Source organism: Chiloscyllium punctatum, chromosome 40 (assembly GCF_047496795.1).
Source record: "Chiloscyllium punctatum isolate Juve2018m chromosome 40, sChiPun1.3, whole genome shotgun sequence".
Classification (NCBI taxonomy): Eukaryota; Metazoa; Chordata; class Chondrichthyes; order Orectolobiformes; family Hemiscylliidae; genus Chiloscyllium; species Chiloscyllium punctatum.
Window position 1 is genome coordinate 56575682 of NC_092778.1, and position 17671 is coordinate 56593352.

The 17671-nt window shown below is 38.3% G+C and overlaps 1 protein-coding gene across 4 annotated transcripts in view; it reads right to left on the minus strand.

The window, feature by feature from the left end:
• The window catches only part of usp7 (ubiquitin specific peptidase 7 (herpes virus-associated)), a 100652-nt gene that overhangs the window by 2266 nt on the left and 80715 nt on the right, over positions 1–17671 (minus strand). Inside the window, exons 22-31 of one of the 4 annotated variants that reach the window (XM_072559988.1) lie at positions 16702–16855; positions 15510–15577; positions 14353–14455; positions 12894–12971; positions 7531–7631; positions 6751–6850; positions 6538–6657; positions 4979–5050; positions 4647–4737; positions 4412–4447 (exon numbers count right to left, since the gene is read on the minus strand). In XM_072559988.1, coding sequence (XP_072416089.1) covers positions 4412–4447; positions 4647–4737; positions 4979–5050; positions 6538–6657; positions 6751–6850; positions 7531–7631; positions 12894–12971; positions 14353–14455; positions 15510–15577; positions 16702–16855 — 923 coding nt within the window. Of the gene's footprint in view, positions 1–4411; positions 4448–4646; positions 4738–4978; positions 5051–6537; positions 6658–6750; positions 6851–7530; positions 7632–12893; positions 12972–14352; positions 14462–15509; positions 15578–16701; positions 16856–17671 lie in introns of all 4 variants that reach the window. The other 3 variants (XM_072559987.1, XM_072559990.1, XM_072559989.1) reach the window with 3 other exon arrangements.

Consider the following 17671-nt stretch of genomic DNA (forward strand, 5'->3'; position numbering starts at 1 on the left):
TTCGGCCCAACAAGTTCACACCGACCTGCCGAAGCGCAACCCATCCAGACGCATTCCCCTACATTTATCCCTTCACCTAACACTACGGGGAATTTAGCATGGCCAATTCACCTAACCTGCACATTTTTGGACTGTGGGAGGAAACCAGAGCACCCGGAGGAAACCCACACAGACACGCACCCATGCAGTTTAGAAGAACATGAGCCAAGTGCTAGCAAACGAGACTACATTAGGTTAGGAAAACTGGTCAGCATGGAAGAGTTGGACCAAAGGGTCTGTTTCTACGCTGTTTATCTCTATAGCTCTATGACCTTTATTGCACCCCCTACTAATTAGGGTATCAAAGTTCTTTGAACCACTAAAACCACTGGTGTGGAACCCTGTACATAATTAATAACACACCCAGACAGCTTCACATAGGGCTGGTATGCAAATTTCTCAGTCTGTAGTTTCTGCTTCAGTAGCTGAACAAACATTTGCAATACTTTCATGATGCACATTCCAGTTATGCACTTTTGCATGCTTCTTAAAAAAAGTTACTTCTTGGCTATTTTTCAAATAGGTAATTTGTACATTTCTCTTCCAGCTGTCAAAATTTGTTGAGGAACAATAGATATCAACAAAACCAATCAAAGCAGCTAATCATTCATACCATTTACTAGCAGGTCCTGGGACGACCTCCAAACTAAAATGCATCCAGCGGATATCCATTGAACTGAATGTTCTGCAAATACTTCCAATGCACACTGCTATATGCAAAAACTTGTAGTGATTTCAAACCAAACAGATGTGCAATGAACTAACAAAAGTTTCTCATCTATTCAGCAATTTGCAGCAGTTAGGTTAAAGCAAAGTGTTTGAATTGCAACGCTGTAGTGAAGGCAGTACAAATTTGGACGAATAATTATGGCAGTGGTATGCATCAGAACTATCAAATATGCTCTATTTTTAAAAAAAACAGCTGTCATTTCATACTAGTATAAATTGGTAGCCAAAATACAGCCTTTGTACTTTGTTACTACAATTTCCCACTCTGCAAGGGTGGCCGAGTATGAACCCAAAATTTCAGCAGTGCTCCTGTATAAAGTTGGGGCTCTTCAAACTGTAAACAAAAACGATATTTGCAGGTTACTCACCAGTTTGGTTGGGAAACTCCAAACATGGTATGAGTTTCTGGGTCAAGTCTCCTTGCTGATCAATTTAAAAATACTAATTTCATGATATCTGCTCTAAGAAACTTTTCAAAGTTGAATCAATATACTTTTCCAACATGCCACACAATTCAGTCTCATGGTACCTTTCTGTAATAGTCTCCCAAGCTTGAATTCAGTTTGTTACCTGTAGCTAATGTCAACTTGTGATGTGGTCAGAACTTAACACTGAAATAATGTCAGCATTCTTGGGAGTACAGTTCAGCATTTAATTTGGACATTACTTGATTCATAGATGGAATGTTTATTCAGTTCAATCAATTATTCATCTTGACTCAAGTAAATATGCTACTCTATTTCACTAAAGGCATCATATTTAGTTTCAAAGTGAGATTTGAACAGTCTCTATTAGCACCGTCCATTGTAAATTTCTATCACCACATTCATAATGGAAAGCATGCGCTATAATTATACTGTCCCATCAATGGTGGTGTTGTAGCAAAAATAAAATTTAAACTAGTTTTGCTTTATGTTCCAGCCAACATTCATTGACAATGAATCACCAGAATTTTGACTTAAAACTCCAACTGTTAATCCTGCGGACTGTCAACAGATCAGCACGGCCCACTTCTGCTCTATATCATGCCTCAAAATATCTACTCAAGGACAAGGCTTACTCAAATGTATTGTGGATAACTGCATCAATATCCCAGCCTTACCAGAAAGCTGGGTGGACAAATGATGATACCTTTCCATTTAATGATGCCTCCCATGTGGCTAAGCATTTCAGCACTTGCCCTGGGGTAGCAATACAACATGACGACTGGATCATACTTGGCGGCAACACTTAATCCTGACATTTTTGATGAAGGGCTTATGGCTGAAATGTTGACTCTCCTGCTCCTTGGATGCTGCCTGACCAGTTGTGCTTTTCTAGCGTCACACTTCAACTCTCAATACCTAATCTTCTCGATAAAAGAACTGTGGATGCTGGATATCTGAAACAAAGAAACAGTTGGCAGAACTCTGCAGGTCTGGCAACATTTGTGGAGAGAAAATCAGAGTTAACATTTCCGGTTCGGTGACTCATCAGAACCGAACTGTTCAGTTCTACCACTGAACTTGTTACATTAAGTCTGCTTTCTCCTCTCAGATGCTGCAGGACCTGCTGAGTTCCACCAATAATTTCTTTTTTCTGGTACTTACTCCTCCTGTCTTTTTCTCACCTGGTTCTGCTCCTTTTACAAAATCGTAATCCTCTACCACACTTCATCTCTCATGATCTTCCTTGTTCTATTTCAATGTAATTGATCTTTCATTACTTTGATCAGAACACCATCCACATATGCTCTCCATGCCTTAGCCCTGCCAACCTTTTTTATTAAAATATCAGCCCTTGGGCAAAGTGTCTCGCAATTCATTTACAATCCATCACTAACAAAAATGTCTGAACCTCAACTTCCTTAAGGTATTCAAGAACAAGCTTTTGATCAAATCTTTGGTCACCGGATCTAATGTCATGAGGAGTAACATTATATTTTAGATTAGATTTCCTACAGAACGGAAACAGGCCCTTCGGCGCAACAAGTCCACAGCAACCCTCCGAAGAGCAACCTACCCAGACTCATTCCCCTACATTTACCCCTGACTAATGTACTTAACACAATGGGCAATTTAGCATGGCCAATTCACCTACCTTGCACATCTTTTGGACTGTGGGAGGAAACCAGAGCACTCTGAGGAAACCCATGCAGACACGGGAAGAATGTCTGTGTGGAGTTTGCACAGTCGCCCAAGGTGGGAATTGAACCCGGGTCCCTGGTGCTGTGAGGCAGCAGTGCTAACCACTGAGCCACCAGGCCACCCCATTTTGCTTAGTGATACTGTGAAACACCAAGGTACAGAAATGTTAAAGGTGGTACAGAAATAGTGTTGCTTTAACATACAATGTGTTTCATTACAAAGTTAATCAGACAAAACAGGACATCAAGCCACTTAAGAGTTAGGACAGGGGACCAAAAGCTTCGTGAAAGTAGGCTTTTACAAGGAACCAGAGAGTTGAGACCCCCTATAAATTCAGAAGCAATATACTGAACTAGCAGCCATGAAATTCTATAATTATTTTCAAAGTTGCACGAGTGCAGAAAAGAGAATTCATAGCAATTTTCTTTATTGTAAGTACGGTCAGATTGATCTGATCTTGTGTTGATCAGTTTTGGCATTGACAATCCATGCCTAATTGCAAAATAGTGACCCCTCCTGGAAATTGTAGTTTTGTTTTAAATTGTTCATTTTCATTATCCCTTGAACAATCTGACATTAATAGTATCTTGCATTATGTCGGATCACATGTATACCCAGGGAAGGCATTAGCCAAACTGCAAATCTATATGCAGCATAACACTGCATAAGACACAAGGGTTTTGATATAAAAAAAAAGAGGAAAAAGTAACCTTGGTCTAAGCTCTTACATTATCTTATAGGATTTTATTCTTATCACATGGGTTACAGCTTACCCAAAATATCCTATGCCCAGACACCTGCCCCCATTTCTTTTTAAACGAATCACAAAAGAGAAACTGTTTCCTACAGTAAACAGCTCTATATGGTTTGCACAGCAAACAATTTACATATCAAACATCTTTAGAAGAAAACTTGCTTTACAGTAAAACATTCCAATTTCACAGAATAGGTATTACAGTACATGAGGCCAATCAGCTTAATGTGTCTGCACCATCTTGTTAAATGATTACCCAGTGCCAATCTCCTACTTTTTCCACATAACCTTGCCTATTATTTCTATACATATAATCAACCAATGCCCTTCTCAATGGTTCAATTGAACCTGCCTCCACCACACTTCCAGGTAGTGCATTCCAAAGTTTAACTACCTGCTGAATGCAAGTAGTTTCTCACTTCAGCCCTTGTTTCTTTTGCTGATCACTTCAAACCGGTCATATTGTTTGTTAATGGCAATGCCTAAAATTCTGAAACATACTGAGCAATTGGGTTTGTAATAGATCTTCATGATGAAGAGTCATCTCTAAAGTAATTTGCATTTTAGAGTCCCATGAAAATATCAGACCAAATGACTGGAACCATTACATTATTAAAATCTGATATCAGCAGTGTCCTGGCCCAGGATCACTTGACAGACTCAAAATTAGAGCATTTAATTTGAGTAGACACTCATGCACTCAGGTCACATGTTCACACGTACAAATGCAATTTCAATGAGCTTCGGTCTCACAAGAGCTTACCCGTTAACTGTAGAGAATCTGGAACTGGCCAGTCTTCTGCAAAAAAAGTTACGTATATAAAACTCCCACAAAAACGTAACCCTCACTGCTGTCTAGACTTTAAAATAAAAAAAACTTATATCCCCATAGGTTACTTTTGTAAACAAAAACTGAAATTTATTCATGAGCACAGTCAAAACAATTCCATCGGAATCAGCATTATGTAAACAAATTTGCAAATTATTTTCCTACTTACTGGGCTGTGGCTCAAAATCCTTCAGGTTGATTTCATATTCATCCTCATTTATGTACTGGTGCCGACCCATCATCACAATGGCAAATTTAAACTTGGAAAGAGAAATAAAGCTTCAACATCGAAGGTTTCCAAACACGACGAGTGAACGCCATACCAGAAGAATTCACAAACTAGCATTTACTATTTTTGCTCAATATTAACTTCCTGGGTTTTTACAATGGACTGATCATGAGCTAACTACAATGGATATTTTAGTGCATACTCAGCTCATTGAAAGCAATCTAATTCAAGCAAAAATGCTCTCAAAAATGGCCAAAATTAGTTGTTTTTACCTTTTCAAATTCCTTCTCTTGAACTTCCAGCATGGCCTGAATTCGTTTCATAATTTCCCTGAAGGGTTCGCTCTAATAATTTAGAGAACATAGTACATGAACGCTGATCAACCGCATGAACAAAAAACAAACAAAATACAAACATTCTCAAATCTTCCTGAACAACATAGGGTAGCTAATGTAATGCCTCTATTTAAAAAGGGAAGCAGAGAGAAAACTAGGAATTATACACCAGTCAGCTTGACGTAGTTAGTGGGAAAATTGCTACAGTCCATTATAAAAGATTTAATAGCTCAGCCCTTGGAAAACAGTGGTAGGATCAGACACAATCAGCATGGATTAATAACAGGGTAATCTTGCTTAACAAATCTACTAGAATTCTTTGAGGATGTAATGCACAGAGTTGATGGGCAGCCAGTTAGCGCTGTTTACTTTGACATTTCAGAAGTTTGTGGAAGTCCTACACAAAAGATTAGTATATAAAATTAAAAGCACACGAGATTGGGGGTTATGCATTTGGAATGGATAGAAAACTGGTTTGCAGTGACTACAGAGTGCATCAGTTATTCACAATATATTTATGATTTACATAAGGGAATAACATGTAACATGTCCAAATTTACAGGTGAGACAAAGCTGAATACGAAGATGAACTATGAACAGGATGCAGCGATGTTTTAAATGTGATCGGGACAAGCGCATTTTCCCTTGGGGAGTCAGATGAGGCATATTTTCTGGCTGCCCTTGTAAGCTAGCCACTGAAGGTAACCATGCAGGAGCAGCAGAGAGTCAAACAATTGGAATGTTGGTCTTCATAACAAGAGGGTAAGAGTACAGGAGCAGTAATACCTTGCTGCAGTTGTACAGGGTCTTGGCAAAACCATACCTACACTATTGTGTGCAGTTTTGGTTTCCTTATTTGAGAAAGGATATTCTTGTCACTGAAGTGCAACAACCCATTGAGTCCTGGGTTGGCAGGACTGACATGAGCAGCATTTGAAGCAGTGAGGACGAGAACTGCTGCGACATCAGGAATGAGTGGTGAGTTTTTCCGGGGAGGGGGGATGGGGGATGGGGAAGGAAAAAAAAAAGAGGAGAGTCCTCTCAGAAACCTATGAAATTCTGACAGGTTCAGACTGAATAGATGCAGGATGGATGTCCTTAACAGCAGGGGAATCCAGAACTAGGTGTCACAGTTTAAGGATATGAGGTGAATTATTTCAGACTGAGGAGGAAAAAAAAAAGTGATTTCTTCACCCAGAAAAGTGGAGAGCCTGTGGAATTCGCTACAAAAGAAAGCAGTCGGGACCAAAAACAATGGAAGGTTTCAACAAGGAAGTGGATATAACACTTGCAGCTAAAGGGAACAAAGAATACAGGTGGAAAAGCAGGAACAGGTTATACTGAGTTAGATGACCAATGATAAAAATGGTGGAGCAGGATCAAAGGGCTGAATGGCCTATTCCTCCCTTTGTCTAAGTTTCTGCACTTCAAATCTTGAATTAGGAGACTCCTAAAAACCAAATATTATGCAGAGAGTATAGAATTTAACACTTCACCTGGCATATTCGCAGCAAGAATGGAATTCCAAAAGTGCCAAAAACTTCTTTGTGAAAATGTGCCACTGGGATCAGCAATTCATTCTCTTTGTCCAGATCAACTTGATCTAATGGGACCTCCTAAAAATATTCGATACATGAAATTCCAGTTGGAAATTGATTGAAAAAGCATGGACTCACACGGAATAGTTGGTTATTTAACTTATGACATACCTCTATCCTAAATGTACGGCTTGTTGCTGGAGATAAACATTCTAACAGTTCATCTTCCTGATGGACTCCAATTATTTTGTAGCTTACAATTTCCAGTAGTCTAAAAACAAATGTATGCACGTTCAGAGTTTAAATTCTGAAACACAGTCAAGTTGTTAACATTTAATCCAAGCTACCTCTACATTCTAAAAAGACCACTCAGATGCAAGAGCCCATGATGCCCTATTTGCCAACCAACTGAAATAGGTTGCCAGATATCCAAGCTCCCATTTTAATCCCATGCACCAGAAATTTTCACATATGAAATCAAATTCAATTGGGTAGCAATTTAAGTACAAATCTACGCTTAATTCAAATACTTGCACTGCTCATTCCCCGACGTAATTACACTTCTCAGGAAATATCTTAAAAATTCTTAGTATCACCTCGATTTCTCTAAAGATGCCGATGTTATTCCTCAACCAGCCTGTACTTAATTTGTAGGATTGGTGATTGAAAAATCCCTTGATATACATAAAGGATAACAGTACATACCATTACAAAAAGCTTAACTCAAATGTAAAGCCTTTTTGTCGACCCGGACACAATATACGGTGGGTTTTTGCTGACAAGATTGTACTGGAGGAAACTTTAATAACTTTAAATTTAAAGTGTATGCAATCCTGAAGTACACGTTGGAATAAGCTTGCACACTACCACACATCTGCAAAACCTGCATTAACAGTGGAGTCATTCCAACAAAGCAGGCTCTGTAGAATAACTCAATACATGTTTTGTTACCTTAGTTTACTGGATCCTTTTTCTGACAATTCTACAGCTTTCTTACATTCTTCCAGCAAGTCACGCACACAGCCATGCTTATCTGGATATAGTGTTATTTCCTGTAATACAATAACTTGTCAAGTTAACTGAAAACATCTTACAATTTCATATCCAATTAGTGAACAAGTGGAGAATGATTTGAACTAGTTCCTCAGCACAACAATCAGATGTTCATCACTTAGTTACCAAAGTGAAAATAAAATAGTTCACTAGCTACTCTTTTGGGGCTTCACTTTGGTTGTCACCAAAAACTTTATTTAGAATATGGAAAAATGATTAAAAAGGAAACAAGCACAAAATGCTCACATTTCTAGGTTTGAAGTGAGGGTTTCCTCTACATGTGAAGATGATGCCTTGAGCTGTGTGTACACATGCTGCATAGTGTTCTGGTAAACAGGGGATACATTATGTACAGTCTCCGGTAAGGATCAGGAGCTGCTGGAGTATACAAGGTGCACTTGTGCATGTTGTTGATGGTCTGGGTAATGTAGATCTGGTCACTTGCATTTATAGTAATAAGTTGATACAGAAGACAAGCAGAGTCATGGAACCCAATAATCATAACATACATTTGTGATCGGTGCACTTAGCTGTCTCCTAAGCTATTATTCTACCTAACTTTTTACATATGATTTTTGCACTGTGACTTAGTGGCAACATGCTTGGAACAGAGATCAAAGGTAGAGCTTGTACAAAGCAAATGAAACATCTATATATTGCACTCATGCTTAAAATGACAAAAGAGCAAATTCTATATTGTTAAAACTGGCATATGTATATGCAGTGCTTAAATAGATGAGCAGAGACAGGAAACATCTCTCTCAAACCCTAATCCAATGATTTTCCTTCTGCTTTTATTACTGGTTGGTAGCAGCTACTATCCAGAGGACACTCAGGTCTGTTTTACCACGGTGGTCAAGAGACAGCATTATAAGCAGCATTTGTTTTCTGAACGGAGCACCGAGTGAGAGGCAACAGGTATGTTAAAATAAAAGGAGTGGGAAGTGGCATCATTTCAAACCCAGCACAGAGGCTACGCTTGAGATCCTCAGAGTTTTGGTAGTGTTTTTGGTGTGGCAATCTGAGGGGTAACCCAAATTTAAGTTGGTAAGAACGAACTGTGAGGGAGACTAGAAGACAGTATAAACAAAGGCAAACATATAATGCACCTTGAATGTATGCAGCATTCACAAGACAATCAAAATGAACACCGAGAGATAAATAGTTACGATATTCAAAGTTTGAGAGAAGATTTGTAGCTCGGGTGCTCGTTGTGGTTCTGTTCGCCGAGCTGGGAATTTGTGTTGCAGACGTTTCGTCCCTATCTAGGTGACATCCTCAGTGCTTGGAAGCCTCCTGTGAAGCGCTTCTGTGATCTTTCCTCCGACATTTGTAGTGGTTTGAATCTGCCACTCCCAGTTGTCAGTTCCAGCTGTCCGCTGCAGTGGTCGGTATATTGGGTCCAGGTCGATGTGCTTATTGATTTGAATCTGTGGATGAGTGCCATGCCTCTAGGAATTCCCTGGCTGTTCTGTTTGGCTTGTCCTATAATGGTAGTGTTGCCCCAGTCGAATTCATGTTGCTTGTCATTGGAGTGTGTGGCTACTAAGGATAGCTGGTTGTGTTGTTTCGTGGCTAGTTGGTGTTCATGGATGCGGATCGTTAGCTGTCTTCCTGTTTGTCCTATGTAGTGTTTTGTGCAGTCCTTGCATGGGATTTTGTACACTACATTGGTTTTGCTCATGTTGGGTATCAGGTCCTTTCGTTCTGGTGAGTTGTTGTCTGAGAGTGGCTGTTGGTTTGTGTGCTGTTATGAGTCCTAGTGGTCACAGTAGTCTGGCTGTCAGTTTGGAAATGCTCCTGATGTATGGTAGTGCGGCTAGTCCTTTGGGTTGCGGCATGTCCTCATTCCGTTGTCTTTCCCTTAGGCATCTGGTGATGAAATTGCGCGGGTATCCGCTTTGGCAAATACATTGTATAGGTGTTCTTCTTCCTCTTTTTGCAGTTCTGGTGTACTGCAGTGTGTTGTAGCCCTTTTGAACAAAGTCTTGATGCAACTTCTTTTGTGTGTGTTGGGGTGGTTGCTTTCATAGTTCAGGACTTGGTCTGTGTGTGGTTTTCCTGTGTACCTTTGTGGTGAATTCTCCATTCGGTGTTCTCTGTACCATCACGTCTAGGAATGGGAGTTGGTTGCCCTTTTCTTCCTCTCTAGTGAATCGGATTCCTGTGAGAGTGTGGCATTGATGATCCGGTGTGTGTTCTCTATTTGTGTTTTTAATGATTACAAAGGTGTCATCCACATATCTGACCCAGAGTTTGGGCTGAATTTGCGATAAGACTGGACTCATAGCAGAAGCAGTAATGCGAAGATTAGAACAAACAGTCTTATCGCAAATTCAACCCAAACTCTGGATCAGATAGGTTGATGACACCTTTGTAATCATTAAAAACACAGAAATAGAGAACACACACCGGATCATCAACGCCACACTCTAGGGAATTCCTAGAGGAATGGCACTCATCCACAGATTCAAATCAATAAGCACATCGACCTGGACCCAATATACCAACCACTGCAACAGACAGCTGGAACTGACAACTGGAAGCGGCAGAGACAAACCACTATAAATGCTGGAGGAAACAGCACAGAAGCGCTTCACGGGAGGCTCCCAAGCACTGAGGATGTCACCTAGACAGGGGATGAAACGTCTGCAACACAAATTCCCAGCTCGGTGAACAGAACCACAACAATAGTTAGGATATAACTGCCATTACAGAAACATGGTTACAGGACAACCAAAACTGAACATTCAAGGATACTCGACATTTACGAAGGATAGACAAGAAGAAAAAGGATGCGCACCTGCAAGGGTAATGAGAGATGGATTCAGTACAATAGTAAGAGGGGATTGCAAATCAGAAAAAACTTTGTGGAATCTGTTTGGATGGAACTACAAAATAGCCAGGGGTATCGGATACTGGTTGTAGTTACTTTTAGGCCAAATAATAGTAGTAGTGTGGGGCACAATATATATCAGGAGATGAGAGAAGCTTGTACCATACACAATGAAGTAATCATTGGTAACTTCAATCTGTATATAGACTTAATAAACCAAAGCAGCAGCAAAGCTAAGACGACTGTGCCTGGAATGCCTTAGACATAGTTTTCACATTTGGATCTTATTTAGTCATGAAAAAGGAATAACTAATAATCTTTCTGTAATAGAATCTTTATGGATGAGTGACTACAATCTTAGAATTTTACATTATCTTCGAAAATGAGTCATGCAATCTGAAGCAGTGGTCTTAAGTTTGAATAAGGGAAATAGTGAAACGTGAGCAAACTTGCTGAGCTGGATTAGACAAAGGCATGCCATAGGCAATGGAGAGTCTTTAAAAGGTCAGTTAACTATAGTTGACAAAGAAAGTTAAATATTGCATAACATGAAAGAAGAGCCCTATTAAGTTGCCAGAATTAAGATATGAAAGGATTGGGAAGTTTTTAGAATGCAAAGAAATTTTCCATAATTAGAAATCCAAGTGACTATGGAGATTGAGCAGATGAAGAAAGTTAGTATTAACAAAAAGTAGCAATAGATGCTGAAACATCGATTCTCCTGGTCCTTGAGTGCTGCCTGACCTGCTGTGCTTTTCCAGCACCACACTCTTGATTGATCTACAGTCTTCACTTTCTCCACAAAAGCATGAGTACAGGAGTAGTGAAGTCTTCCTTCAATTGTATAGAAACTTGGTTAGACAGTGTCTGGCACACCATGTAATGCTGCGGTCTCCTTACCTCAATAAGGATATTACGAGCATAGGAGTGCAAAGGTTTACCAGACTTGTTACCACGATGGTGAGATTGTCTCATGGAGACAGATTGGGCAAACTGGATCTGTATTCTCTGGAGTTCCAAAGACTGAAAAGTGGCCTAACTGCCTAATTCAGAGGGTGGCGAATCTTTGGCATTATGCCCCAAATGGTTGTGAAAGCTCACGTAGCCCATTATGCCATGGATAATTTACTTCAAACGTAATCTATGGGGATACAGTTGTTAAAAGACATACAAGTGTTCAATCATTAAATGGCAGAGCAGGATCTATTGCCTGAAAGGGGAGATGGTGAGGTCTGCAGATGCTGAAGATCACAGTTGACAGTGAGTTGCTGAAAAAAGCACAGCAGGTCAGGCAGCATCCAACAAACAGGAAAGTCAACGTTTCGGGCCAGAGTGAATAAAGGGCTCCAGCCCGAAACGTCCATTTTGCTGCTCCTCGGATGCTGCCTGACCTGCTGTGCTTTTCCAGCAGCACACACTCAACCCTCTTGTCCGAATGGCCCACTTCTGTTTCTATTTTCCTAATGACATTCACAGATGCATACGTCCAAGAGTTGACAAAAAAAACTTGTATTTATGTAACACCTTTAACAACAAAATATCCCAAAGACCTGTACTGTAGCAGGAGAAAAAGTGCAACAAAGCTACACAAGAAGGTACAGTAGATAGCCAAAAAACTTTGATCAAAGTTTAAGATGGGTCTTAAGAAAGAAAAGAATGGACAAAGGTGGAGAGATGCAGCTTGGAGTCTAAGCACGACCAGCAAAAATCAGGAATAATTTAAGGTCAGATCTAGAGGAACGCAGATATCAGGGCTGGAATAAATCAGAGCTTGAGGGACTTGAAAACAAGGGCAAGAACTTTAAAAATCAAATATCTATTTTAAATTCATTGCTTGATAGGCAAGCTGAGCAATGGAACTAATAGAGCCAGAAGCTCATTTAGGATTAAATGTGACACCAAGGTTGCAAATTGACTGGTTTAATTTTAGACACTGATTTGCAGCAGGGACAAAAATAACCTCTGCAGTTTTTCTGATATTTAATTCTATCCTATCAATTTATGAGAACTTCTTCCCTGGTCAACTGATTCTAACTATAGTTATTTAAGAATCACCCTATATTTTCTTTGAAAACAATGATAACTTCAAACATATTTAAGGGATTTGGACCGGAGTGTCTGCAGACACTTGTGAATGATCAATTATTTGGATTTTCAATCTGTTGGTGGAATGGAGTAGGGAAAGGGTAGCTAGACTTCCACAGGAGGGACCTTGTCAAAATGCTACTCCCCCAGTACTACAAGATCTAAATATCTTTATATGCACGCGCACAAAAGCAAAAGGATGGTATGAGGAATTGCAAATACAGGGGAAAAAATATTTTCATCTTCAGCTAAGCAGAGGATATTTATTTAAATAGCACACTCATTCTATCAAATTGTGAAAGTGAAAATAATTTATTTTAACATGAAAATGGATATTCACCTCTTCCCTATAATTGCTGTTGAGCCATATACACTTGAAACTTCGTCTATTTTCAAAGTCTGTGATCTTCATTTTCAGCTACACAAAATAAGTTTAGAAATGGTAAACAAGATTTTGTTTCATTGGCCTTTGCAGTGTAAAGTATATGGTACATCATACTTTAAAATTACCTTACAAAGAACATCTGTCACAGAAACTGACCATTCAACCTACCCAGTCAATCCAGCATTTGCGTTCCACTACAGCTTGCTCTATTAGATAGTCCTGCATTCCCTGCTGCCTCATTTGATTACCCAGCCTCCAAGTATTGATATTCTTCCTTACAACTGGTTACAGCAGAGCCAAACAGCTAATAAGTTTTTTAAAACCTTTTCTGAACACTTAAGATAGCCAAATTAAAAACAATACAAGAAACTGAGGTGCAACTTTAAACAATTGGAGTTTTTGCTCCCATTCTTTCCAGAGAGCACAAACCCCAAATATCTTAATTTAGGGTCTCTATAAGGTTTTAAATACAATTCTACATTTTCTGGGGTGGAGTCAGGAGTCAGTATTGAAAAAGTTGGCAATTTCATTGACTCATGTCAAGAATTGCAAACAAGACACTTAAGTATTGTTACAATCAGTTAACTCTGGAGAACTTAAGTAGTTTTAAAACTTTTAAACGGCAGAACAGCTTTTCTTCCTAGCTGATTGGGACAATTTAGGACAGCGTAATGGCTGAGTGGTGAGCACTGCAGCCTCTCAGTGCCAGGGATCCAGATTTGATTCCAGCCTTTAGCGATTGTTTGCGTGGAGTTTGTGCATTCTTCTTGTGTCTGTATGCGTTTCTTCCCAAAGATATGCAGGCTAAGAGGATTAGCCAATGAAAATGTAGAGGCCCAATGATAAGATAGGGGATTTGGTCAGAGTGGAATGCTCTTCAGATAGTCAGTGTGGACTCGATGGCTCAATGGCTTACTTCAACACAAAAGGATTTTATATGATTTAAGAAAGCAGATTCCTTTTGTTAACAGTTTCAATAAGAGGTCTGCAATTTGATGGTCAGGTCCTTAAAACTTTGAACCTACTTAAAACTAAATCTCAGCCCATTCTTATCAATGATGCTTGCAAACACAGCTTTTAATAGTGCATACCATTTCCTGATGACTGCCCTAAATCAAATTCCAATAAATGGTTACCAACACTTTTTGTAACTACAAAGAGAAGGCAAAATTGCTATTAACTCCAGAAACTTGAAGATTTAATTGTTCCATAAATTGACAGTTTTTTTAAACGGAAAAGAAAATGCAAAATTCTATCAAAAGCTCTAAAAACTGAAATTTAGATTATAACATGTTAATTCCAGAATTGGTACAAGTAAACATATTTAGATTTGTAAATTACAAGGCTCAGTCATTGTAGATTTATCTTCTGATCTTTACACTTGTAATAAAGGGTCAAGTATAAACATACTTACTTGCTGATAATAGAGTTTCTTTGGTTGCCTTGGCTTGAAAAACTGTAGCAAATCTCTAAGTGTGCCTTCATAATTATGCCTGAGAGGATTACCAGGCCCATCCCTGTAACTTTTAACAATAAATTTCTTTAATTTTAGGCATTCTTATTTGCACTCAATTTAATATCAATGATTTCTTTAAAAAATATTTCAGATTGCAATACCACTGGACAGAAGTTGGCATCAAGCATTCCAGATTAAATTTACCAAAAATACATCTGAATACAGCTCCTCCTCCTGTCCAATGATCTGTTTGACCACCACCTTTGGCAACTGTCCACAACTTTCCATTTCAGACATTATCTGGATTTAATCATTGATCCTTGGGTGTACAGGACAATTTCAAAATTTGCAACTGAAAACTGGGAAGCAAAGTAAATAAGGATGACAGTTTCGAATTTCAGAAGGATATGGAGAAGTTGATTAACATTGGAGAAGATGCAGAGGTGATTTGAGAGATTGGTTCCAGGTTTAAGAAATTCCAGTTCAAAAGATACATTAGAGAAGGGCTATTTTCCTTACAATAGGAAAGGCGGAGAGGAAAACCGACTGAAATATTGTAAAATCATGAAGGGTTCAGACAAGAGTAGAATAAAGAGAAAAAAATGCTCTTACTCTTGAAAAGGGTTTGAGAATAGGTCATATGAATTCAACTTTTTTTTTAACAGAATGAATCTTTACACATCAACTGAAAGATCTTAACAGTTGGGCTATAATCAACTTTGACTGAACTAAGTCAAATTTACTTGTTTAGTGGATAGTCTCATGTATGAAGTCTGAACATGAATGCTTTGGTGACACTGGTGAAACTGAAAAACAGATTTAAATTATACAAACTGCACAGATTTGATGTTATTTGTGTGCGCAAGATTTTATTTTCATTTAGTTCTATATTATGCCACTCAAATACACTGATAACACAAAGCCTTTATTTGAAATTACCAGAAAACAGTTGATTTCAAACAAAGGATTTTTATTATCCTATCAGGTGCTATTGCTAACAATGTGAAAATAATTATTTTTATTTTTCCACTGCTGTCAGTAATGATATATATTATATAATATATATTCATTGACAAAAGCTAAGAAATTTAAGCTCGACAGTTACGTAGTCTTACCCTTGAGACTTGAAGAACTGAAGCAACATTGGGTCAGTATTTAGTCGTTGTGCTACAGTCTTGGCAACCTATCAACAACAACAAAAAAATCAGTATTACAAGCCGCCTGCTTATGGTGGGGTTTATATTTAAAAAATTCAACTCAGTGCTCCAGAAAAGACACATGCATCATGGAACACAATTAATATTCAACTTCAAATCACTTGGTACTAACTTTTGTTTTGTACTACACAAATTTAATAACCTGTTAAAAACAAACAGGGAAAATTAATGAAATTATCTAAATGAAATGTCGTTGCTGCTTCAGGGTTACAAAATAAAATCACAATTTAAACAAGCCTAAAATCATACAGAAAACATTCATGATCAGACTCTCTTCAAAAACAAAGCCTTTGCAAGAACATTTGATTGGAAGAGTTTTGGATTTTTCTTTCACCGTCAACTGACCAAACTACATCAATACATACATTCAGCTTCACACAAAATATTAAAATTACTGATAGAATACCATATATTTGAGCTGAGTTGCCATAACAGGATTATCAATCCCCACTACTTTCTCAGCTATGGTCAGGCTGTGAAAGAATGATCATAACTTTGGAATTTGTTTGACCCAGAGATGAGCTTCAAATTCTTTAATCCACTCCATCACCAAGGTCATCAACTTTCACTTCCATATCACCAGCTATGTTGCTGCCTATATAAAAAAAAGTCAACCTATAATTTTATAAGTAAGTTTGACTATTCCGAAGCGACCATAGTGTCTCCCAACTTTCAACCTCTAATTTGACCATGTCCAAAGAAAGATTTTCCCCATGTCCCAACTTTCAGCAAGTCCCATTCAGTCACTGCTGACTTGTTTGCATGCAGCTCAAGAATAGAGATTTTAAAAACCTCATCCTCCTTAAATCCCCAACAGATTTGTCTCAGCTTTGCAACCTCATCAGCTCTACACACAACGCCACAATCTTTGATCAGAAGTTGTAATAACAGGAGTGATTTAAAAATTCTGGAACTTTCAGCAAATAAAAACCAAAAGAAAGAAAAGGGGTCTCTCCAGACTGAAATTAATTTCTAATTAAATAGGCATCACTTCACTTTCTAGTACTGGTTCAATATGCCCAAAAATCAATCAAATCAGGCAGTTCAGTAATCCAATTCTCAAATACACCAATAGTTTAAAATTTCATACCTGAAAGTAGTTCATTCTATTAGACAGAGTGACCACAAATCCCGGATCATTAGGAATAGTTTTATCACAGAAGATGACATCAACTCGATGGTAGAGATCTCTGAAATAATCTTTTGCTGTTGGTAACTCGCTTGAGTCATTTTCTGGGTCATCCCTGAAAATCAGACAATATTAGTGATTTCAAGTGCCCGAAAGATTTTGTCATTTCGAGACTGCACTTACGTTTTTCAGAGCAAAGTTTTGCAGCTGTGCCACACACCCAAAGATGTGCATTTTTTGATTACCTTAGATTAAAAGCATGGTAGACACTTTACATTGTTACTATTAAGAGCACTGCATTTGGATAGCAATTAGAGAGAACAAAAAAATATCGGTCATTACATTCAGATACTGTTCAAATGCAACGTGAAACATCAGAATTATTTTAAACAAATAATATGAAATTTGTGGTCCCTCTTAGACCCACCCAACCACGACATGGAAACAAGCTCCTTTATACAGAGCATCAATTTCAGTAACTGTAATTCTACACTTATCACTGGTTAAAATTTATTTCTGCACATTACACAGGTATCTTTGATAGGAAATAAAAGCTTGATAGTGCATTCTTAATACAAACATATATGCCCATTTAATACTTCAATTATTTCAGCCATTGAAAGGATTGATCAATACATTTAATTAAATAGATTGTCAAGACAAGAAGTAGATGTGCAGCTACTGTATGAAAATTAGAGCTAGTAAACTGGTTGTACTTGCAAGATGTTTATCCCTTGCATTACAGACTTTTAGTTTGTATTTATAGAATCTCTTATAAACAAGAACAGGAGCAGGAATAGGCCATTTGGGCTTTGAGCCCACTCCACCATGATGTCACAATCATAGCTAACCTATGTCCATACTCCACATATCTGCCTTTGGTCCATATCTAGTGATAGCTTATTGTTAAGCAAAGTTGTCAGAGTTTTAG